Source organism: Symphalangus syndactylus, chromosome 16 (genome assembly GCF_028878055.3).
Source record: "Symphalangus syndactylus isolate Jambi chromosome 16, NHGRI_mSymSyn1-v2.1_pri, whole genome shotgun sequence".
Classification (NCBI taxonomy): domain Eukaryota; kingdom Metazoa; phylum Chordata; class Mammalia; order Primates; family Hylobatidae; genus Symphalangus; species Symphalangus syndactylus.
In genome coordinates, this window is record NC_072438.2 from 17,936,783 (window position 1) to 17,962,037 (window position 25,255).

General features: G+C 48.5%; 1 protein-coding gene across 4 annotated transcripts in view; it reads right to left on the minus strand.

Annotated features, from left to right (window-relative positions):
* The window catches only part of SLC2A9 (solute carrier family 2 member 9), a 254,664-nt gene that overhangs the window by 130,610 nt on the left and 98,799 nt on the right, over positions 1 to 25,255 (minus strand). For all 4 annotated transcript variants that reach the window (XM_063619385.1, XM_063619388.1, XM_063619386.1 and 1 more), the window contains 2 exons: positions 22,019 to 22,151; positions 320 to 507 (listed from right to left, as the gene is read on the minus strand). In XM_063619385.1, the coding sequence (XP_063475455.1) occupies positions 320 to 507; positions 22,019 to 22,151 (321 nt within the window). The remainder of the gene's footprint in view (positions 1 to 319; positions 508 to 22,018; positions 22,152 to 25,255) is intronic.

A 25,255-nucleotide genomic window follows, 5' to 3' on the forward strand; every position in this document is an offset into this window, starting at 1 on the left:
TAATATCCATTTTTTAAAGAAATATGACTTTTAGACATGTCTAGGAATAATTAGTGACAGCATTTATTATAGGATATCTCTGTGGCTAGCGGCTGAACTGAACACTTTGCATGGATTGTGTCTTTCCATATTATGTGATCCCATTTTACAGATGAGGAAACTGAGGATCAGTCAAGTTACATGGTTGCCTAATGGCATAGAGTTTGTGGCAATGACAGAACTGAGCTTTGAACCTGGGCATCCGGGGCCCAAGCCCTGAACCTCCCCACCCTCTGATCCCTCCAGTCATGCGAGGATGCCCACCGGCCCCAGGACTCACTGCGTTGAGGCCACAGAGCTGGTAGCAGGCCATGGTGACAATCACGGTGACCACCTGCCAGCGGACGTAGGGAGCTCTTAGCAGCTCCAGCACGGACACCAGGCGGATGCTCCTCTGCATGTGGCTCTCAGTCAGGACCTCCTCTACCTCTCGGGAAACGTCTGCTTTACCCAAGAATGTCTGGAAGGCTGCAAACAGAGGCACACATGGACTTTCAGCAGGGATTAGAGTGTCCATCATGTCTAATGCTGGGCCCTGCAGGGACGGGTCCCACCTCCTAGCCACACACCTTAGCTGAGGGTGGAACTTGGCAGGGGCCTTTGAAACTATGGAGTCCAAAGCCCTTGTTTAAAAATGGGAAAACACAGGCCCAGAGAGATGCCATGATTTGCCCAACATCACCCAGCTGGCTGGGAGAAAAGCTGAGAACGTGGGTCTCTTGACTGTCCCCAATGCAAGGCAGGGCACACCCAGAGTTCAAACCCATCTATACCATTGGGCAGTTGTGCCCCTGTTCATCTTTTGTTATCATTCCTGCCTCCAATGGCTGTTGTAATAATTGCATGATATCATATACATTCAACCATGGCTCGGAGCTTCCCACACTGGAGCTCGTTTGCTGAATATTCACTAAGCGCCTCCTGTTTGCCTGGCTCATGAGTTCATCCTCATTGCAGGTGTCCTGAGAGCAGTAGGATGTCACTTGGCCAGGATGCCCTGCAGACCATGCTATCATGAAAAGAAGGATTGAGCTTAATGACTGCAAGGCCCTTTCCATGTGACCCTCTAAAACACAAGAAAACTTGAGTGGAAATAGTCCCAAAGAGTGAATCTTCCCAGGACTCAAACCCACCCTCGTGATTTATGCCTTTTCCATGTTGAACACTGCAAACTTCCAGCCTCAGAGAACCTATCTTTTTTTTAAAATGAAGACCTTAATTGTGCAAACCTCTATGAATGTGTGCTTGAAGGCGGGCTGACTGATTAGACCCCTGAAAGCACAATAATCAGATCATGGGGCGCACTTTTGGACACAGATTTCAATACTCAGTGCTCTGATCCTTCTTCCTTCTGCAGGGAAAGGTGGCTATTGTGATGGCTCCTGTGGACAGTCCATTCCAGACACAGCAGGCAGCATCCCTAAAACATGGCTCTGCCCCTCAGGGCGTGTGAAAACGCTCTTCTTAAGCAAATGCCATTAAACTTGCTCCAGATTCTCCAAGAAGCGAGAACACTTCCGAAGGCTTTGGAGTGTTATTTCCAGCAGGGTACTAAAAACTGCTTCAGAATGTCTTTTTTTATGAACTATAATTTAATGCTCTCCCCAGCATTTATTAAGGGTAAATGAGAAAAGCAGCTGAATGAGCAATGTTTCTGTTTCATGCATTAAGTATAATATTTCTACTATTTCCTCAAAGTTCAAAATGCAACATCCATGTGATAACTCGAGACTTTTGGGGTAGAAAACTATTTCTTTCCTTCATGACATACATATTTTCTATTATAAAATAAGGATAACTTCATAACCTATGTTTTTTTTTCTCTGTTCACCATGGCTGCCAGGAAGCTCTCAGACAAATCCAATGTTTATCCCTTAACAGAATTTCCTGACACAAAAAAATCTCTCTTCTTTCTCTTAAAATTTCCTATCTTCCAGCTCCATCCATGTCCCTGCAAAGGACATGATGTCATTCCTTTTTAAGGATTCATAGTATTCCATGGTGTATATGTACCACATTTTCTTTATCCAGTCTATCATTGATGGGCATTTGGGTTGATTCTATGTCTTTGCTACTGTGAACAGTGCTCAGCAAACTAACGCAGGAACAGAAAACCAAACACCACATGTTCTCGCTTATAAGTGGCAGCTGAACAATGAGACCACATGGTCACAGGCAGGGGAACAACACACACCAGAGTCTGTTGGGGGTGGGGTGGGGGGAGGGAGAGCATTAGAAAAAATAGCTAATGCATGCAGGGCTTAATACCTGCATTATGGGTTGATGGGTGCAGCAAACCACCATGGCGCACGTTGACCTATGTAACAAACCTGCCCATTCTGCACATGTATCCTGGAACTTAAAAATTAAAATTAAAAAAAAAATTCTGATCTTTTCTTAAAGCTTCAATTTAACCTTCCTATTGTATATATGTTCGTAAAGTGGGTGCTACTGTTTCAGAGTGACCCCCAGCCTATGAAGGGGAAAGGAGGCAGTCCAAGGGCCCAGCCATTTCTACCCAGTGGGGGACCTCCTGCAATGCACGAGTTTCTCCAGAGCTCTCCCCTGGACTTGCTGAGACTTTGCCTGGGGCACTGTGGCCTGATAGATCCTCCTGCCCAGTTCTTCTCCCATCCTTGTCACTTCCCAGGTGTTATTCTCCATTGAAACTTCTGCACTCCTAACTTGTTCTCAGACCTGCTTCCAGGAGAACCCAAACCTGCACCAAGGACTTACCTGCTGAGGCCTCCCACACCCTTCAGCCCCTGCCTCTTCAGTGCCCTGCAGGACCCTGGCCCAAGCAGGCCAGCCTTCTATTTCCCTAACTGCCAGGTAAGCCCGCCCCCCACCCCTCCATGACTCCCTCACTATTTTCAATCACTCCTGACAACGGCCTGCTGGGATTTGGGCTTGGAGTCCTCCCTATTCCACATGCACCCTTTCTGGCTGAGGGCTCACACGTATTCTTTTGAAAATAGCAAACATAGAAGACTGAGCTGGAGTCCTGAGGGGGCACCAAGGAGGGGGCATTCCAGGCTGCCAGAGAAGGCAGGGGCACTCCTGGCAGGAAGCAGAAGGATGGAAAGTTGCCTCCTATTCCTGGCACTAGGGAAAAGCAAGAGACATTCTGTAAGGTACATGGATGTGCTTTGGTCAAGGAATAGGCCGAGGCAAACATCTAGGCCAGAATGACTCAGTGAGTTTAGGTGTGCAGGTGCATACTCCACTTGTTATATAACCTGTTTGTGTAAGTTCATACTTGGCTTGGAGCCACTATTGTTTGGGAAGGTATAACTGCCCTGCTGACACTGTACGGGGGCTCTTGGGTATGGCTTCACATGACTCTTGTGCAGCTGCTGGCACCCAGAGAAAGAGAGAGAGAGATAACCAGAGCCGTTCATCTTGCAGATGGACAGAGGGGAGCCAGGGCAGGGTTCGGCACAGCACAGCATGGCATGGCTCGCGCTCATGCCCAGAGAGAGAAAGAGTTAAGCTGCCGACCCTGAAGGCAAGGGAGAGCTGGCTGTGCAGCTGAGCGTGGGAGCAGCCGGCTCAAGCAGCTAAGACAGACTGGACAGTGTACGAGAGCTGCTGATGAGAGAGCTGCTGAGTAAAACCATATTCACCTGCTTACGCCCCCCCGAGTGTTTTTTCAGCTACCTGTCCATCCACCCACCCTCCTTGGGCCTTAGTTGGGGCTGGAACCTGACACATTCATCTGCACATCTGGCTCTTTCCTCAGTCTGGAATATTCTTTTGACCTTTCTGCACCTGGCTACTCGCCTCGTTCTTTGAGCCTTATCTCAGACACCTCCAGGAAGCCTTCTCTGATGCTTTCCTGGCTGGACGACAAGGGAGGAGCAAGCCGAGGAGGGCCTTGAGTGTTTGCACGGGGATGAAGTTCCTGCCCACAGGTCACAGGGGGTGGCAAGACCAATAGTTCTGAGAGCCCCGAAGGTGCCAGGCATGGGGCTTGGGAGCTGGGCATATGGTGATTAAAAAAAAAACAACCCAGATTGTCCCATCCTCTGGTCCAGCCTCATTATCTTATGACCAACAAGGAACAAAGACAGAACCTGGTGCATCAACTTGCTGCACGTGTTCCTTGTGTCCCTGTAGCCGGCACTGCATGCCACCCATGTCTCTCCTGCACATGGACAGCTTCCTACGCCCAGTACCTGTGCCTCTCTACCTGCGGCTTTCCCTGGGCACAGGTGTGTGCTCAGCCCTCAGCAGTTAACACCCCCAGGAGGAGCCCTCAGTTAAGACAAAGCTGATGTTAACAGAGGTATACCTAGCTTCCTCGCAGACACCTGAGTGAGTTCTGTGCTGTCCCCCAGAGGTGACTGGGTGGGTGGGGTCCCAGTTGCCCACAGCTGACACCTGCTCATTATTGAACCTCAATGCCTCCTCCACTTCCCTGTCCCATTTCCTAGCTGGGGAAGTGATGCTTCCTCAATTGCATCCTCCATTTCCCTGTCCCATTTCCCAGCTGGGGAAGTGGTGCTTCCTCGAGTCACCTGTCAAATAAACTTCCCATCTTCAAAACCTTGACTCAGACTTTGGGGGCACCTGACAACAATCACAAAGTCACCTAAAGTAGATGCCTGTGGTCACATAACCCAGACACTGCCTTCCGTGTCTCATTTGTGTGATCTAGTGACTAAGCCCCTTCAGCGTCTAGAGTCCATGTGCTCCTCTCTGCCTGAGCCCAGGCCTGCCTTAGCTCAGGCCTCAGCCTCTCCCTACTGGGCTCATTATCCCCAGGCTCATCCCCAGGAAGACGATTGGGCCACTCTTCTGCACACAAACCTGTGCTGTCTTGCCCCTGCCAGCAGGATCCAGTCCAAATTCTCATCTGCCATGCAGAGCCTCCTCCCACAGTCCCTGTGGCATGTGGAGGTTCCCCTCTTCTCTCTTGGCTGCTGCCCTGGAAAAGGCACTCGTCCTCCATCCCAGACACCCCCATGGCCTTGCTTCTGTGCACTGCTAGTACTGTTCTTTGTGTCCAGAACACCCTGCCACTTTGTTGCTTGCCTAGGACATCCTTTTCCGAGGACCCTCTCAGCAATCACACCTTTTGGAGACCATCCCTGTCCCAATGATGGCTAATCACTGTCACCCTCTCATCTGGGTCGCTCTTGCACCTTTGTCTGTCTCTCTTGGGCACTTTCGCTCTTGTCTGGGGCGTTCTGTCTGCACACCTGCTGTGCCCACCCCGGGAGCACCCCCCTGAGCAGGGGCCCTTTAAGGGATGCTGTGGTACCGTGGAAAGGGGGGGGGCCTTGGTGTCGGAGCAACTTGGGCTTCACACCCAGCCCTCTCTCTGCTAGGACACCCCGGACTAGTTACCTATTCTCTCTGCTCCATGCTTGCACTTCCACGAAACAGAAATCATAAAACCTACCTATGAGGTTGTTTTGGGGAATAAAATCCATGTGTGTTAAGTGTTGGCACATAATTGGTGTTCACTAAACAATTATTTTATCTCCTCTCTGTTGAGCCTGACACAGAATAGACATCCAACCCATGTGTTTTGAAGGAAATAGTAAAAATCAAGACTCAGGTGACAGGGAAGGAGAAGGAGCATGTTATAAACATAGAAGCGGGGGCGGGCTGAGCAAACAGGAACAGAGGAAAATTATGCTAGATGTCAACCAAATTGAATCAGCAGGGGGGCCAGTATCTGTTCGGTGTTCTCCCTACTGTTCTGGGCATGGTGTGATTTTCCAATGGCAGGCTCCCCCTGGTCCTCACACACCTTCAGAGCACAGCAGAGTGACAAACACTGATGCATTTGGGGGTGGCCCATACACGACTGCAAGGAGGTGAGACTGAGCCCGCCAGCCTCCCTCAGGGTCCTGAGAGAGCTGCGCTGTTAGCACAGGTGCCTTCCTGGCCTGGAGACCCCTCCAGGTGGCTGTACACCTGCTGAGCCCACCCCTGGGAGTGTCCCCTAAGCAAGAGCCACTTAAGGGACATTGCGGTACAGTGGGAGAGGGCAGGCCTTGGAGCTGGAGAAACCTGGGCTTCACATTGTTCAGGGCCAGTGGGTGCTCACCAATGCAAACACACATTGTCTGGGGCCAATGGGTGCTCACCAATACAAACACACATTGTCTGGGGCCAATGGGTGCTCACCAATGCAAACACACATTGTCTGGGGCCAATGGGTGCTCACCAATGCAAACACACATTGTCTGGGGCCAATGGGTGCTCACCAATACAAACACACATTGTCTGGGGCCAATGGGTGCTCACCAATGCAAACACACATTGTCTGGGGCCAATGGGTGCTCACCAATGCAAACACACATTGTCTGGGGCCAATGGGTGCTCACCAATACAAACACACATTGTCTGGGGCCAATGGGTGCTCACCAATGCAAACACACATTGTCTGGGGCCAATGGGTGCTCACCAATGCAAACAAACATTGTCTGGGGCCAATGGGTGCTCACTAATGCAAACACACATTGTCTGGGGCCAATGGGTGCTCACCAATGCAAACAAATCCTGGCTGCACCATTTTCCATCTAGTATGATGCCAGGTGAATTACTTAATGTTCTCATGCCTGAGTTCCCTTGTCTGTAAAATAAACATAATAGCATTGATGTTGTAACCAGTGTTCAACGTTGGCACACACAAAGTCCCCAGAATGGTACCTGGCTCTTGATGAGCAAGGAGCATTATGAATATATGTGCTATCACTGTGGGGTACTTGCTACATTCTCCCTCTCCCTTTCATCTTTAGCCTGGCAGTGGGTACAAAATGCTATAACCTTCTGTTGTGGGTTGAATTGTGTCTTCATAAACATAGGCTGAAGTCCTAACCCCTGGTAGCTGTGAATGTGAACTTACTTGGAAATAAGACCTTTGCCAATATAATTAAGATGTAAGTTAAAAGGAAGTCATACTGTAGTAGGATGGACTCTGGATCCAATATGACTCTTGTCCTTACAAGAGGAGAAGAGACACAGATAGATACACACAGGGAAGGCAAGCGTGTGATCACGGAAGAGAGGTTGGAGTGATGCAGCTGCAAGACAGGGAGCACCAAGGACTGCTGGTTACCACTGGAAGCCAGGAGAGGGAGCATGGCCCTGCTGGCACCTTGACCTTGACCTTTGACTTCTGGCCTCCAGAACTGTGAGGGAATCCATTTCTGTTGTTTGATTTTTTTTTTTTTTTTTTTACAGAGTTCCGTTCTTGTTGCCCAGACTGCACTGCAGTGGTGCAATCTCCACTCACTGCAACCTCCGCCTCCCAGATTCAAGTGATTCTTCTGCCTCAGCCTCCCGAGTAGCTGAGATTACAGGCATCCGCCACCAAGCCTGACTAATTTTTTGTATTTAGTAGACGTGTGGTTTCACCATGTTGGTCAGGCTGGTCTCGAACCCCTGACCTCAGGTGATCCACTCGCCTTGGCCTCCCAAAGCGCTTGGATTACAGGCATGAGCCACCGCGCCCAGCCCCATTTCTATTGTTCTAAGCCACTAACTCATGGCACTTTGTTATGGCAGCAGCCACACTTTATCACCTCTTTTATCACCTCCTGCTAGAGCAAAGTGCAGAACAACCTGGAGTCCTCTTCCCTCTTATGATCAGGGGCCCGGGATGAGACAGGCAAAGGGACTTCGCGTGGAGCACAGGGCAATAACCTCATATAAGTTGCATGCCCAGAGTGGCACTGAGCTTGTTCTCTCTTACACAGTGCAGGCTTCATGCTTCCAAAAATAGGAGATTTCATCAAAGCATTTATTTTTCAACGACTAATGGAATTTAAGAGGAGGAAGTCATTGGGTTTTTAACTTAGATTCAGTGTCTTTTTATTACCCACAGCAGTCGGATCCAAAGTAGGGTATGTAAGAAGGATTGTAGGAGGAGATATTGGAACTCCTACTTATAGTTTTATAACGTTTTATTATGGACTGAACCTGGAGCCTTCACATGGCCTATGTGACTGGGGATCAGGTCTCCACTGTATGGAGAAGCTGAAAGGGTGCCTTTGATCTGTCTTTTGATATATTGCTGTTTACTTGTGCGATTTACCAGTTAGCAGATTTGGGAATGGTAGTATTTGGTTTCAATTGAATTAACCGTAATGAATGTACAGCTGGCTTGTAAAGAATCCCCAAAAGCTGAGCATAGCAGTACATGCCTGTATGTAGTTCCAGCTAATCTTTTTGGGAGGCTGAGGTGGAAGGACCTCTTGAGCCCAGGAGTTCGAGGCCAGCCTCAGCAACATAGCGATACCTCATCTCAAGAAAAAAAAAAAGAAACCCAAAAGAAACCACAAATTAAAGGTAAAACTAACAACTCCCACACAAAAAAAGACAGGACAAATCAATAGTGGAACTCGCTATCTCCATTCCAGGTGCAAGCCTGCTGCTAGCCTCAATGACCATTGACAGTACGCTGCCTCACAGAGATTTTCAAATTCAAGATATAGTCAATCTGTTGCTTCAGGATAAAGATGACATTTTAACAGGAGTGAGAAAGTAGCAACCTTTTATAAGAAACTGTTTCATAAAAAAGATGTGTTTGTCATGTGGTTTGGTAGACAAAGATATATACACGGATCACCAATAAAAACTCTTGGATCTCAGCTGGGAGCGGTGGCTTTCGCCTGTAATCCCAGCACTTTGGGAGGCCGAGGCAGGCAGATCACCTGAGGTCAGGAGTTCGAGACCAGCCTGGCCAACATGGTGAAACCCCACCTCTACTAAAAATACAAAAAATTAGCTGGGCGTGGTGGCAGGTACCTGTAGTCCCAGCTACTCGGGAGGCTGAGGCAGGAGAATCGCTTGAACCTGGGAGGTGGAGGTTGCAGTGAGCTGAAAGTGCATCACTGCACTCCAGCCTGGGTGACAGAGCAAGACTCTGTCTCAAAAACAAACAAAGAAACAAACAAAAAACTCTCGGATCTGCACATTCAAAAAGACAAACTTGCAAGCAGTTTAAAAAAATTTCTGTTTAAAAATATTCCAAATGAAAAGTTTCAGTAGGTTTTGCTAAATGATTATTGTTAAAATATAAAAAGGCAACATCTTCTTACTACTCAGCAAGGACAGTGGTTGATACTAAGGAAGATGGAAATTCACTGGCCTGCATTTTCAACTCCCAAAATATTTCATTCCTGATGGACGGGATTACAGGTTGAAGCTGCTTCATCAAGTTCAGCCAGCCTTGTCACCTGCTTCTGTTTGGAGCTACATCGTTTCATGAGGTTCATTTTTGAGTTATCCACATTGCAATAACATTGGCCACCACTTGCTAAGGGTTCCCTTGTGTTTTATGTGCCCTTATTCATTTAATTCTCATATAACTATCCCCTGAAGTAGACACAGTCAGTATTCCCACTTTGCAGGTGAGAAGATGGGAGAAGCTTGCACATGGGCAGGGACACTGGATGCCCTCGCAGCAGAGCCTGAGACACACGCTGGGTGTGGGAAGTTTACAGGCTGGAGAGCAAGGCAGCCCAAGGTGCATCTCGGGGAGACTTCTATGGGCAAAGGGCAGCAGTTCTACGGGGCTTCTGAGCAGCACATGGAATACCTCCAGAACTGTCTCACAGGGGAGGCTGGGGCATTTATCTGCGAGCTCCTGACCCCAGGAGTATTAACTCCCTGAATGTTTACACTGCGCTGCAGATGGCTGAGCAGCTTCCTGGCCATGGAGAGGGCCTGAGCATTTGGAGAGGCACGTGCTGTGCTTAAGGTGGGCAAACATTGGCCCATACCTGAGCCCACATGGACTGTCTGCTGCAGCAAGGCTGAAATTAGAGTGGGCAGAGGGAGGGTGTGAGGGGGACACTAGAAGGGGCTAGTGCTGTCATTCAGCAGGGGAGCGGAGGAACTAGAATTAGAACCCACATCGGGGCTCCAGAAGTATCATTTTCCCAATGTCCAGCAACGCTTCCTGGAAGCTTGGCCAGCTGGGGCTGCTATAACATCATACTACAAATGGGTGGTTTAGACAACAGGCTTCACAGTCCTGGAGGCCAGAAGTTCGAGACCAGGGTGTCCGCAGAGTCAGCTCCCTGGTGAAAGCCTCTTTCTGGCTGCAGATGCTGCCTTCTCACTTCTCAGGAGGCACCACCCTCATGACCTCATCCAGCCCTCCTCACTTCCAAAGACTCCCCTCCAAAGACCATCACTCTGGGGAGCTGTGGCTTCTAGATAGAAATTAGGGGTGATGAAGGAGCACAAACATTCAGACCATGACAGCAACTTAGAATCAGACCCTTCAGAGCTTTGGAATGCTGTCCTCCCCGCAAATCTCGCCTCTCTCCCCTCCCCTCTCCTTCCTCCCTTCCACATTTCCTCCTCTCTCTCTCAATCTCATCTGAAATTGAAAGACACTCATCACGCTCTCTGGCTTTCACCCAACCTTCCCTTCATCATCACTTTCATCAGAGCAAGACGGATGTCTGTGTTGCAAGTTTAGCAAATGCCAGGTCTTCTCCTAAAGACAGGTGGAAGGAAATGTAGCTCCTCACAGGCCCAGGGTGAAAAAGAGGGTAGGAGGGAGAGCCAGAAAGTCCTCTCTGTGCTTCCAACATGTCACAGAATTGGTGCTAAACTTGGGGTTGTGCTGTGATTGGTAAGTGGCCACACCTGTGCTGGCTCCTGTCCTCACAGTCCTGTCAGCTCGGGGCAGCGCTTGCACTAGCGGAAGGCTCATGGCAGATGCCTCATGCAAGAGGCTGGTTTTCCTCTGGGTCTAAAATGCAGAGGTGCTCACAGCATGCTGGATGAAGGTAATGAACCCTACTCATATTTGCAGATGTCTAGTCTGGAGAAGGGAGTCTCCCAAGAGGAGACGCCTGGATTGGATTTGCTTTCCTTGGCTCTGAGGTCAGAACAAGGGCCCCAGGCAAGAGCTCTGATGTGTGGGACCACAAGGAAGAACTGCCTGATAGATGTGTCCAAGAATGAATGTGTTTTTTGAGCAGTGAGTTTCCCATCCCTGAAGGTGTGCAAGAGGAGCCTGGTGACCACCTGTCAAGCATATTGTGGAAGGGACCCAGGCATTGGAGAGGAAGATGAACAACAGGGTCTCTAAAGCAAGCCCAGAACCCCAGATGTGTGCAGGCTGTGTAGATGACTGGGAGGAGATGGGGCAATGTCACCCATGGGGTGGGAGGGGACAGAGCTGACACCTCCAGTTTAAACTGGCTGCCCTTGGAGAGAGAGGAGATGGCCTGGGAAATTGCTATCTATCAGCCCATTTAAAAATTACATGAGCTTATGGAAGAGGAGTTCACTCTCTTCACTCTCCAAGTCATTTAACAATAGTTCATCCAAGCCCTACCCCCTGAGTGCATGTTCCCCACATTCTCCCTTCAATTTGAAAGTAAGAGGCCTTCCTATAGCTCACACCTCATGCATATTCCTAGCCATGTTCTAATCACTAACTCCAAAGAACTTGAAAGAGGAATGAGAAATTGCATTTCCCAACTGGGAAAAAAACCTCTGTGTAGCATGGCAAACTCCTGGGCTGGGAGAGGGAGCTGTTACATAATCAGCTCTTGCCCCAGTTACAGATTCAACTTTATTCAAGAGGAGTCAAGAGACACCGAGCAGGGAAGAAGAGGCTAAAGTTTATTGTGTACCTACTGTGTGCCAGGCTTTGTGCAAGGTGTCTTTCAGAAACAGCCCTTCAAGGCGAGTGTTTCAGTCCACAGCTTCAGGGAGGTGAGGAAATGTGCCAACGTTCGCCCAGGTGGACAGTGAGGAGTTCATGCTCTGACCTAGATCTGTCTGATCTTTCTTTCCACACACCTCAAAAGAAATCTCAGGGCTGAGAGGCTAAGGAGTCAAATTCAGCTCATTTCCATTATCCAGCAGCTTTCGAGAGCTTGCTGTGCATCTGGGATGGGGTGCAAAGATCCACTGTGTTAAGGTAAGAATAAGGAACAGGTTCTGCTCCCAGGAGGTCTCTAGTGACAGACAGACACAACTCACTACCACTTGAGTCGTTGGGGCTTGATGCCACATGGACAGTGACTGCAGGGAGACCTGAAATGAGAATGACTATATATATATATATATATATGCATTGTCTGACTTGGAAAATCTCTATCATGAGGAAACCTCTCCAGAACAGAGGAAGAAACTATCAAGACAGAAATATCACAGACGGACCAAAGCAATGATCTGAAATATTTCCCTTGTAAAAATGGCGCTCTCTCTCTTTCTCCATGCCTGCTTCTCCTCTGGGTGAAACTGCTTCATGTTCCCACAACAAGTAAGTCTCCATCTGATTGCTATAAACACCTCCAAGAATGTACTACAGAGCTTTAAGCAGCAGCGTGCTACAGTCTGTACTCAGCCTTTGGTATACTTTGGTTTTATTCATTCTTGCAACAATTATTTAGTAAGTAAATGTCTCCTGTATGCCAGGCACTACTCTAGGTGCTGGGGTTTCAGCAATAAGTAAAACAGGAAAAGTGTCCCTCCTCGCATGGAGCTTTTCATTCTCATGGAGGGGAGTGATACTAAGGAAATTAATTTATAAACATATCATTTCAGGTCATAATGAGTGCTAAAAAGAAAAATAAATCAGGGTAAGTGGCAGTGAGAAGAGGGGACACTGAGCTACAGCAGCTGGGGGAGATGTTTTTGAGAAGATGCTGTTTCACTAGAGACCTAAAGGAAGTGAGGGAGGTGTGGGTCATGCAGACATCTGGGGAAAGAGCCTTCCAGGCGAAGGAGGCAGTGCACAGGTGCTGAGTTGAAATATGCTGACAGCATCTCACTATTTATGAGCTTGTAGCATTCCCCCTATTGGGACTCAGCCCCACAACCACCCTTTTAGAACTCTTCTGTGTCATGGGGGCTAGAAGCCTACAAACTGCCTGCCCTTACTCCCTATAAATGACATCTCCTTACTCCCATGCTAGCAGAATCCTGTTAGAGTCCAGCAGTGAGAGGCACTGATGCATGGCTGAGTGTTAGAGGAAGAAAGGACCTCTTCTGCTAGTCAAAGTTCCAGCACCATCAGCTGCGGTTCCTGGCTAGCCTCAGAGGCTGTGGTTCCCACGTCATCTGTGCCACGAATCAGCCGTGTTAGCGAGAGCAGCTCCAGCATCTGTCCTGCTGCCACGGTCAGCAGTGTCAGTAAGAGATGGGACCGGCTCTTGAAGCCAAACTCACCTGGCATCAAAACTGGCTCTGTAAGACCACAGAATCCGGGACATGCATGGTGTGGCCCAAAAAGGAGGACAAAGTTTGACACAAATGGAATGTGACGGGAGGAGAGTAGCTGAATTCAGCCTCGGCGAAGAGGAGCTTCTTTTAGGCTTCAGAAATTAGAAGTGAGCCAATGCCAATGCAAACCTTTCATTTTGCAGAGAGGTGGGCACTTTCAGGCCACTGGGCAGGCCAGTGGCTGAGCTGGGACTGAGCCCTTTCTCCTGGAAAGGGGAGGGAGGGTGAACACACGGGCTCCAGGGTGACTCTGCCCAACTCCTTTTACTCTCCCTACTGGCACCTCTGTAACCATTTCCTGGCATCCAGTGCCTCTCTGAAATATTATTTCCACTTTCCTGGGTGGAACATTGACCAATGCACTAGCTCTGTGACCTTGACATTTCCTCGCTGAGTCAGTCTCCTCGTCTATAAAGCAAAAGGTAGAAAATTTGTAGACTTTTTAGCGGGGTTAGGACTAAGGTAATGGTTGCCATGCACCTAGCTCTATGGCAGCAAGTGTCCTCTTGCTGCTACAGCAAATTACAGTGGAGACTTATCATATTCTAGTTCTGGAGGTCAGAATCTGAAGCAGGTGTCACTGGATTAAAATTGAGTATTGCAGGGCTGTGTTCCTTCTGGAGACTCTAGGGAGAATCCGCCTGCTTGTCTTTTCCAGCTCCTATGGTCTACCTGCATTCCTTGGCTCCTGGTCCCATTCCTCCATCTTCAATGCCAGCAACCTTGGGCCAACTCCTTCTCAGATTGTCACTTGTCTGGTTCTCTCTCTCTTTGCCTCCTTTTTCCACTTATAAGAACCCCTGTGATTGCATTGGCCTTACCCTCATAGTCCAGGACTACTCATTCCAAAGTCAGCTGATGAGCAGCCTTAATTTCATCTGTGACCTTAATTCCATCTGTGGCCCTAATTCCTTTATCATGTAACCTAACATATTCACAGGTTCTGGGAAGAAGGAAGTGGACATCTTTCAGGGTGGGGTGGAGGTCATTATTCTGCCTCCCACACTAGCATATAAGAGGAACTTAAACAAAGAAAGCCATGAGATCTCCCAATCAAATCCCCTCTTTGTACAAAGCAAAATTCACAGCTTTGTCTGCCCACTGTACCACTCCACGTGGGTAAGCACAGAAATGATGCCAAGTAGATGAAGACACTGTGTCTATTGGGACCACTGGAGCAGATGCTTCCCTGGGTAGCTGGACACTTTCTTGACCACAGATGGCTTTTCATTTTTTTCTCAAACTACTTTGCCCTGCCTCTTGTGTCCCAAAACAGCTATGTCCCTAAGACACTGTCTGATGGCAGAACAAGAATCCTCACTGTTCTTGGAGGAAGTTTCCATCCTGACAGAGGCCTGGGATTGATGCTGGAAGAGCCCTTTGGTACCATCCAGCACTGTCCTGGCCATGAGCAGATGAGGAAACAGTCATCTGGAGAGATGCATGATGGCCAGTTAGTAGCAGAGCTGGATTTACCATGGGGAATTTTTTAATTTTTATTTTACTTTAAGTTCCAGGATACACGTGCAGAATGTACAGGTTTGTTACATAAATAAACGTGTGCCATGGCAGTTTGCTGCACCTATCAACCTGTCATCTAGGTTTTAGCTATTTGTCCTAATGCTCTCCCTCCCCTCGCCCCCTGCCCATAGGCCCTGGTGTGTGTTGTTCCCCTCTCTGTGTCCATGTGTTCTCATTGTTCAGCTCCCACTTATGAGTGAGAGCATGTGGTGTTTGGTTTTCTGTTCCTGTGTTAGTTTGCTGAGGACAACAGCTTTCAGCTTCATCCATGTCCCTGCAAAGAATATGATCTAATTCCTTTTTATGGCTACATAGTATTCTATGGTATATATGTACCACATTTTCTTCATCCAGTCTATCATTGATGGGCATTTGGATTGGTTGCATGTCTTTGCTATTGTAAACAGTGCTGCAGTAAACATATGTATGCATGTGTCTTTACAGTACAATGATTTATATTCCTTTGGGTATATGCCCAGTAATGGGATTGCTGGGTCAAATGTTATTTCTGGTTCTAGATCCTTGAGGAATCACCACACTGCCTTCCACAATGGTTGAACTAATTTACATTCCCACGAACAGTGTAAAAGTGTTCCTATTTCTTACTGGGGGGGTTTTGAGCCCACTTAGTGCTCATTCTGTGCCATCTCACTGTCCCTCAGAGGGGGAGCAATGACAGTTATAACCACCTGCTGTGGGAGCCTGTGGGTGGTGGCAGAGCCCAAACACCTGCTTCCAGGAGCCTTGGGCCTGACACTAGTCCCTGCCCCTATGTGCCCTGGTTCTGACCTCAGAACCTGGAGCTGAGCTGGTTCTTAGAGAGCATCTTGTTCTACTTCTGATGGTACAGGTGGAGAAACAGCCCAGAGAGGTGTTGCGACCAAATCAGAACTCCTGACCCCTGCCCAGTGTCAACACTCAGATCCCACAGTCTCTCTGCACCTGCCATGTGGAAGAACTCAACAAGACTGATGTCCAAGAAGTCATTGGTGAGGAAGCCCAGAAGATCCCGCATGTTGTTTTAGGACGTGTGCCCCTGAACATATGCTCCCAGCACTGTCTCGCCTGCAGACGCGCCCAGTCAAACCTGATGGGTCCCAGGGCCTCACGCTGGGGGCTTAACAGTTTCCATTCCACTCTTTCCTGCAGGAAGCTCTGTGGCTCATAAAACATTAAAATGAGCACTGCTGACATTTCATGAAATGCCCAGCCTGTGAAGAATGGGTTAAGGGATTTTTGGGAGCTGCTGTGTCTGAACCCACCAGGCGCATCTGGGAGGCACATGCATGAACCTCCTTCCTCATTAGCATGGCAGCTCTTCACCCTAGGCCCCCAGATGGGCCGCTGTCTTACGCTGCCTCCTGCGAGAAATTGGAGCCCTTCTGCCAGAATCCCATGGCTATGGGTAGAATGCTTGTGTCCCCCCAGAAGTAAAAAGTTGAAAATGAATACCCAAACTGATGGTATCAGGAGGTGGGGCCTTTGCGGGGGTGATCAGGTCAGCGGGGGCAGAATCCTTATGAACAGGATTCGTGCCTTTATAAAAGAGAATTACAAAGCACTCTCATATCCATGATCTGATATGATCATTTCTCTGGGCCCTAGAGATAAGCATTCACAGGCAAGAAAACTGAGCCTTTGAGATAATGGGCAGCTTTCCTGAGTCACACAGCTGTGGTATGGGGAAGATGGGGCTGGACCCCAGCTCTGCTAACTCTCAGCCAACCCTGAGCCACATGCTATGACACATAGCAGGCCTTCCAGAGAGCCAGGGAACATGATGATACTAGCAGCAACATTACCAGGTACAAAGAGGAGAAGAAAAGTGTGTCAACTTCGTGGCTGACACCAGAATGTTTCTCAAGCACTGTCATGGCTAAGAAAAATATTTAGATAAATGCCTGGGGCAGAAGGTGTCTGCTGGATGTCTGCATGTGGGCTGGTTCCAGCTTCAGAAGGGGCGGGAAGGTGCTCGACATGCTAGAGGGAGGAGAAATCAGGGCTCCAGGGGCATCTAAGAAAGCAGAGGGGATGATGAGCAGAGATGACAGGGAGAGGAAAGAGGAGGCTGTGAGTGGCAGGATGGAGCGACTCCCCCACCACCCTGAAATCTTTGATACGGTCTCTAAACTCTCAAGTGATTTGTTGTACATGGGTGCTGTTGTTTTTGAGAAAACCAAAGAAGGTACTGAATTTCAAGTTGGGACTATCATGTCATCCCAAGAGCAACAGAACTTGTCCCCAAGAAGCAGAGGAGACTCAAAGCACAGGGAAGCTCTGAATGGTAAAGAAATGTTGAACTTCCTTCCCTGTGCTGTGGAATTGAAGGTACAGTTGAGAGCTTCCTCCCAGCTCTCAGGGGCACAGAGACCCCCAGCAATCTCAAAGGTTGCTCGGGAATGGCACTCACCACAGGCACAACATAGACAACATCCTCTGCTTCAGCGAAACCCTCAGCAATTCTCTAAATCTAAAGTGAGGCTGGTCCTTACAGCAAGAGTTGCTTGCTCTTTAGAACGAAGAAGTGTGTGGGCAATTTCTAGGCATGCCTTTGTGCTCTGAGGGCTGGAGGCTTTGGTAGGGTGGTATCCGAGCTGTGTTTTCCCGCCCCTTTTTAGCCCTTGGGTTTTCTGTAGTAGACACTTATCTCCGTGGGCCTCTGTTTCTTCGCTCAGCACCCTGTCCCAACAAGTTGTCTCTCTAGCCAGGGAAAAGGGAGTCCTGGGGCTTAGCTAGTCCGTGGGCCAAAATGAGGAGACTCTCAGAGGTCACCCGTCTTGGCTCACATCTTAGAAATGAAGCAGAGCAACAGTGAGGGAGGAGGGCGCTGGTCTTCCGGGAACAGGTGACTGCCAGCAGAGACTGAGAGAAGACCTCCGAGGCAGTGCATCCCCACCTCCCTCTGCCCAGCTCCCTCTGCCCGGTTTAGGAGATGGGGACACCTTTATCATTGACAAGGGCAAGCATGGAACGTTACACAGCCCCTCTTCTCTCCTCAGCCATCTCCAGGTGGGTATAGGTGAGCTGAGGGCCTCCAGGTAAGGCCACCACAGACGGCAGGGCCTGAAGAGCTAGCTGATCACCCCATGGCGTCCTTCCTGGGTTCTGGGTTGGTTATTGGTGGGTGCATTTGGTGCACAGGGGAGGCAGTAAGCGAGGAGTTTACCTCTGTTGCCCCTCCCACACCAAGAGCCTACAAAGCACAAAGCCCAGCTCCCTCATGCATCAGCGGCCTCCATTTGTGCCTGCATTTACCTGGGCCTGCTCGTATCTACGACGTCTACACTTCTGTGATCACACAGATTCTTTTTATGTTCTCTTTGTTCCCCTCCTGAACATTATGTCCTAAGCATGCCTTCATAATGCTACAATCATCTATAATTGTTTGTTAAATAAGTGAATTAAATTGGCATTGGGATATCATTTTCAGTTTTAAGTAGATACACGATTACTTATCTAACTGTTCTTAGATGAAATGGATGCAAATCTGGAATTTAACCCTGGCTTAACATATAAAGTCATAATATTTCAGGAGAAATTTTCTGTGTCTCCAACCCATGGATTAATGATCTTTTGCTATCTTTTTTTTTTTTTTTTTGAGACAGTCTCGCTCTGTTGCCCAGGCTGGAGTGCAGTGGTGCGATCTTGGCTCACTGTAAGCTCCGCCTCCCAGGTTCATGCCATTCTCTTGCCTCAGCCTCCTGAGTTGCTGGGACTACAGGCGCCTGCCAACACGCCGGCTACTTTTTGTATTTTTAGTAGAGACAGGGTTTCACCGCATTAGCCAGGATGGTCTCGATCTCCTGACCTCATGATCTGCCCACCTCGGCCTCCCAAAGTGCTGGGATTACAGGCATGAGCCACCGTGCCCAGCCAATCTTTTGCTATTATAGTTGTCTTTATGTGCACGTTATGTCTTATAAATAAGAGTCACACACAGGCTCAAGGCAGCATCCTACACTTCAGTGAATTCAGGTTTGAATGAGACAAACTGAGTTAGAATCTCGCTTCTGTGATGAACTATCTGTGGTATCTTAGGCAAGCTACTCAGCCTCTGAGTGGTCATTTCCTTGTCTGCAAAGTTTTGAAGATGTATTGGAGATCACAGAAGCAAAGCACCATGTGTGTTGCAGGCACTGGAGGCTGAGATTCTCCTAAACTGACAAGGGTGGCATAAATAAATAAGACCCAGGGCCTGGGACTCATTCCCTGCCACTATGAACTGGGGGTGGGGATGGAGTGGGGATAGGAACATCCCGAAAGGGGCCTCTTGTCTTAAGTGATTGTGTTGATGGCCCAAGTTCGTGGCCTCCCTATGTTTATGTCCTCTACCCTAAAACTTTGAAGCCCCCTTCCACTCTGACTTTGGGTTAGCTATGTGACTTACTTTGGCCAATAGGATTTTAGGAGATTTCAAGCTTAGAGAAACCGCTTGTGTTTTCCATTTCCTCTCTGGTTACCATGAGAATGTGCCCTGCTGGCCAGCTGGGGATGAGGTACATTGAACAGAGCTAAGGCCAACCTAGGTCAGCCAGCTGACCACCAGACATGTGAGTGAACTTCAGCTGGCCCCAAGAAGGATTTTAAGGTCAAGCCCTACTAAGATTAACAGAACAACACTGTTGACCTATAGGTTTGTGAACTAAGGAATGCTATTACCTAAAGCCAATGTGTTTTGGGTGTTTTGTTATGCAGCATTATTACAGTAATAGTTGACTAACACAGGGCCTCTTTTCCCCAAATTATCAACAGACTGGAGAAGGGGTATCTCCCACAGTGCCGAGCATGGTGCTAAGTAATAAAGCGCATTTTGCTTACATTCGTAAGTTCCAGAGCCAGACTGTCAGAATTCAAATTTCAGTGCAGTCATTGGCTAGCTTTATGTCCTTGGCCAAGTTATCCCATCCTCGGTTTTTTTTTAGGTCTTAAAATGGGAATAAAAATATGACCTACTTTCTATGGTGGTTGTGATGATTTAATGAGCTAATATATGTGAAGTGCTTAGAATGAAATAGTTTTCAATACAGATGAGCCATTAGTGGGTGTTTCTGTCCATCTCCTTTAACCAGACCTTCACCCTCCCTCACTCGTGGGGGGCAGGAATGTCATCTCATACCGCTGTCTTACCCTGTCACCTGGCAGAATGCCCAACATGCTAAATATCCATTGCTTGCTGAATGTCTGGAGTAAAATTAGCACTTTTATAGGTACAGATGAAAATTTCAATAATCTATTTCAACTTAAGGCCAATATCTTTGTTCTTTTTATAAAGTGCACATGTAATATTTATCATGTTCTGTAACTATACTTCTCCCTCACTCCCTACTGTGCTATGAAATAAAACTTCAAAACCTTCTTCACTGTCTGGCATTGACATGCACTATTCATTCCAACTGTATTTAATTGAAGCATTTCTCAAGAGTTTTTCCTGAGCAGAGCCAGATGGGGTGCGGTTACTCTCCCAGGTCAGCAGAGACAGAGCTGGAGGCCTCACCCTCTTCCAATAATGCGCAGCCCAGGTGCATCTAGAATCAGATCCCCTTGGTTCTCTCTCTTATTCACCTTCTTTTTACTCCAGAGACTCTGCCATCTGACAACCATCTGAACCAAACTTTTAGTTGGTTTTTCTCCTCACTGGCCACATGGGAAGTCACCTGGTACAATAGCCACTACTTCCGTTTCCTGGTATCTCTCTGTGCACAAGGGGTGTTGGAGGAAAATCTTCCTTGGGTTCCAATCATTTGGTTACTAACGGGTTTAAGATTGGGGGTGGGAGTTACTAACCAGGGTCTTCTGGAGAAAAGAGGGCTCAAGTCCCAGGTCTATCACCAAGCCATAGGCAGAATTTTGTGTATATGGTCACCGTATTGAAGAAAACACTATCATTTCCATCATATTTTCGAAAGCCTCTATAAATCTCTATAAACCAAAACCCACAGCTTTGGGAAATGGACTTCATCCCTGTAAGCCTCAGTTTCTTCATCTGAAAAATGAAGGTAATAACAATTACCTTCTCTGACTTCATTTTAGAGAAATGTTATAAATGAGAAAATGAATCTGATCCATAAACTGCTAGACAAATATAGGCAATTGTTAATATTTCAATATGCCATTTGTTAACTCAGAAAATACTTAGGTAGTGTGAATTTCAAAAGATGTTACACAAATTACATACATAATTCTCAAGTCTTTTCCTGGATTTGGACATAGATGAAATTTAGAACTAAAATGCACAGAGTTCTCAGTAATAATGATAGCAGATAATACTATGAACCTTATATGCACCATCTAATTCAATCCTCACAATGGCCCCACGAGGGAAGTTTATGTCATTTCCTTTTTACAGATGAGGGTTCTGAGGCTCAGAAAGGTTTAAAAAATTGCTCAAGATCAGACAGCAGAGCTGGATGTGAAGGTAGTGCTGGTTACCTTCACATGCCTAACTAACTGTGGTGCTGTCAACTGCGTCTCATTTTATGAAACTAGAAGAATGAGAATGTGATTGTTCATTCTGCATTGTCTATCTCTAGGCAGCACAATTTTGCCTTTTCAGGGCTCTGTAGACAGACGTCTCTGATTCCAAAAGCCAGGCTTTGAATCTGACTCAGCATCCCCCCATTTAGGGCATTTAAAGAAAGCTATGTGAGACAACTCCCAAGCCCCTTTGCGAGCCTTATTTTCCTCCCCTGTAAAATGAGTGTATACTCCTTCCTCCCTCGAAGGACTGCTGGCAAGGTCCCATGGGTCATTGTGCAGAAGCACTCAGACCAGTGCCTGGTGGGATCTGGTGTTCATTCTGTGCTTGCATCTTTTCCTTTCCTGGCACGTAAATATTAAGACAGAGGAAGTCAGTGAAGAGAGAAGGAGCGGAAGGAGGGCCGCTATGCACCTAAGCCACTCAGAAATTTCAGATGGCTTCATCTCTGTGGTTGGGAACAACCAGAGAGGTGGTAGTGAGAGACACTGCACAGAAGTGAGGGGACCTGCATCTTATCTTGTCTGTTCTGGCTTTTCCAGACTCCCTGGGAGACTCCCTGATTGACTCTGTGTCCCCTCTCTGTCCCCCTAGCAAGGCTGTTGGGAAGATGATATGAGAAGCTACCCTATGACACCCAGCCCAGTGCCTGCAAAAGGGAACAATGACAACACCCCTTCCTGTGCCCATTGGCCCAGGTCCCAGCATGCCTTGCAGTGCTGATCTATGCAGGGGCTGGAGCTGTGCAGGAAAGGGAAGGGCCCTCACCTTTCACAGCTCTCGCCTCGTTGTGCTTCTCCAAGAGCAGGTAGTGTGGGCTGTCAGGGAGAAAGGGAAGGCTCAGCAGCTGGACAACGGCAGGGACCACAATCGCTCCAAACAGGTACGGCCAGGTACTCTCCTGCGGGAGAAGGAGATGCTGCTGAGTGCAGTGGTCTTTGGTCATTGTTGAGGGGACTGAGCCACTGGACCAGGTAGTTTCGACCCTGCAGAAGGTCTTCCTGCCAGCATGATCCCCACGAACAAAGGCTGAGGGAAGGAACTGAGCCAGGTTGGGCACCAGTCCCATGTATATAGCATTTTCCATGCATGAGTCCAGAGACTCCTCAGAGTCCCCTGTGAGATAGTGACCTGGGTGGTAGCTCTGAAAAGCAAGTGGCTCAGGTTGGCCAAGGCCACTCAGGGGCTGCTTGACCCCACCTCCCTGGGGAACCATGGTGAGCCTGGGGGATCTTAGTGTCTCCTTCTCTTCAACACCAGGACTGCCTCCCAGGCTGCCCCAAGAATGCAGCCTGCACATGGAGGTGACATGGGCACCACCACTAGACATCTAGATGCCCACGACATTCAACCATCTCTGTCTTGTCAGTGAGGACAAAAGAAGGGCAGCTGGAGATCTTGCAGACCCCATGGGAGTGAGGAAGAGGGGGCCTGTGGGGCACAGCTTACTCCTTAGGGAGAGGAGGACTTTCCAGCCAGCTATGAAAGGCAAACAGATCCCTATGACACGCACTATTCAAGAGGCACATGATGCACTCCAAGCAGTGACATCCCCTGCAGTGCAGCCTAAATGCAGCCCAGAGCACACGTTACGATGCCTGTCAAGGTAGTGTTCTTCCTGATCCGCTTTCTTCCTACCCAAGTTTACAAATAAGCTCTCACTGTGTCACTGAAAGAAGAGAATCCCGCTCACAATGCAGTTCTGATCATGAGAAGGAGGAAAAACCAAGTCCTCAATGACACGTCCTTGACATGTTTATTTCCCAAGAAGGTACAAGGAGACGGCCAAGGGCAAAATAAGACACACTCAGACCTGAAAAGACTTCACATGATGGGCAGAGGCTCTGTTGGCTTCAGGTGGGGCCCATGGGAAAGTACCCTCAGGATCCTGGGGCATCAGAACCAGCAGGGCCTGGGGACAGCCTCCCCACCCCTCCCCCCACTGCCCACTGGGAGGCAGGGCTTCCCTCTGCTGCTCTCCCAAAACTCACTCCCTACTCGTTCCCTATTCGCTCCATGGTAACAGAGACTTTTGCAAGTTCTAGGATCCCATGAGGGGAGAGCAGCAGGGCCCCAGGGCCCAGAGTGAGTAGCGATGTGGCCTGCCGGGCACACGGCCAGCAGCTGGTCCAATCCTCATCTCCATCTAAGGGGTGTCTTAGATTTGATTCCCTTTTCTGTACCTAATAACAATTTTATTCACATAACTCCTCTGGTTCTGCCAGCCGGCATAGTCCTTCCATCGCCCTTTGAGGAACTGGCAAGGCCAATGTCGGCTTTCCAGTTTCAGGAGGAGCTCTCACTAAAAGGCTGGGAGGGGTAGGCTAGCGCTGCCGGCGGGGCCGGGAGGGCCGGGGACAGGGGAGTGGGGATGACTTCGCATGGGTGTGGGGTTTCATCTAGGGTGATGCAAATACCCTGGAATTAGGGAAGGCTGATGGTGGCCCGACTCCGTGAAGATACTAAAACCCACTGAGTTGTATACTTTAAAAGGATGAATTTTATGGTATGTGTGTCATAGCTTGATTAAAAAGAAAGACCAGGAAGAAAAAACCCCAACATACATAGAAGTGGAATTTCCACTAGGCCTGTGTGTGGTGGTGTTGACTTTATTTTCTCTCAGGGTTTGGCTGCCGTCTCAGTAAGGGTAAAAACACAGTCTAAGAAAACATGAGGGAACCAACCCCATGAAGCTCCTACCATGTGCCAGGGGTGGTGTGAGTCCTTCCCACAGCTGTCTCCTTCCACCTCACAGCTGCCAGCCCCACACACAGCCAGCACTCTGGCTGCATGTTAAAGGTGTGGCGGGCGATTCCTGTGCTAAGGCCTCCCAGCCAGGAGCCACACAGGTGGAAATCAAGGCCAATCTTTTCCCACAGTATCATCACAGAGGGGGCACTTCCCAGGGTGGTGTTTTTGGAGCTGCCACTGGGTGGAAGGGCACCCCCAGCATAGGAACAGCATGTACAACCACACAGAGGCATGATCCGCCCAGGCTCATTGGGGAACAACTGTAGTGGAAATGCAAGGTCAGGGGATGCTGGAGATGTGGGAGCTGAGGCTGGAGCCTTGAGCAGAGGTGAGGTCATGGGTAGCTTTGCTGCCTTTCCATGGCTCTTGGACTTGGCTTGAGAACAACGGGAGCCTTTGAGGGGTATATGCACTAGCTGAGATGGACACTCTCTATTTCCTTGAATCTACAATTCAGTGTTTTTGGAATCTTATAGTCAGTGGGTATGTTTAACATTGCATGACTTATTCCTGAAAGGCTGTTATCAAGTTTATGGCATAGCCTTTGATCCTTGGTGTCTTAAATACAAGGACATGTGGACTCTTTCTTAAGGGGGGTCGCATGGGTGACTATGGTCTTATTTCTACCTCTGGAGGAAAGGTGGATTCTTTAAACCTCAGGGTGGGCAGCCCCCGGATTGGGATGCCAACATTTCTGAACCGGGGAAGGACAACGGCAGTGGCCACTCTGTACACATCCCTGGGGTGAACAGTGGAAAAGGTGAGGGTCAGGAGTGTCCAGAGTGGAGCTCACATAAGAGTTTACTCCAGAGGGACTGAGCTTAGCCAGCAGCGGAGTCTGTGAACCAGGCTTTTTCCAGCAAGTGTTCAGAGATTTCCTGGAGATATTAGCTGGCTGCAGGAAGAGGTGTTGTAGTTAGGAGAGATTATTCCTCTCACCTTCTACCAAGAAAAGTGAGATTGGGTGTGTGGGTAGGTGTGTGTTGAATGAAGTGTTTCCACCCATATTATACATGTGGCCCACCCAAATAATAAAAATAGCTAGGATGACCTGCACACACGTCACCTCAATGAGTAAGTCTGCCTCCCCTGCTCACTCATTCCTCCCATGGGGCCACAGTAAAGGCTCTGCTATGCCCTGTGCTTTATGGAAGAATTTCTGACAATGAACATGCACGTCTTCTCTCCCAATGACAGTGGTAAAGATGTAATCGCCATCAGCAACCCTTACTGAGTAGGGGCTTGCAGCCTGGG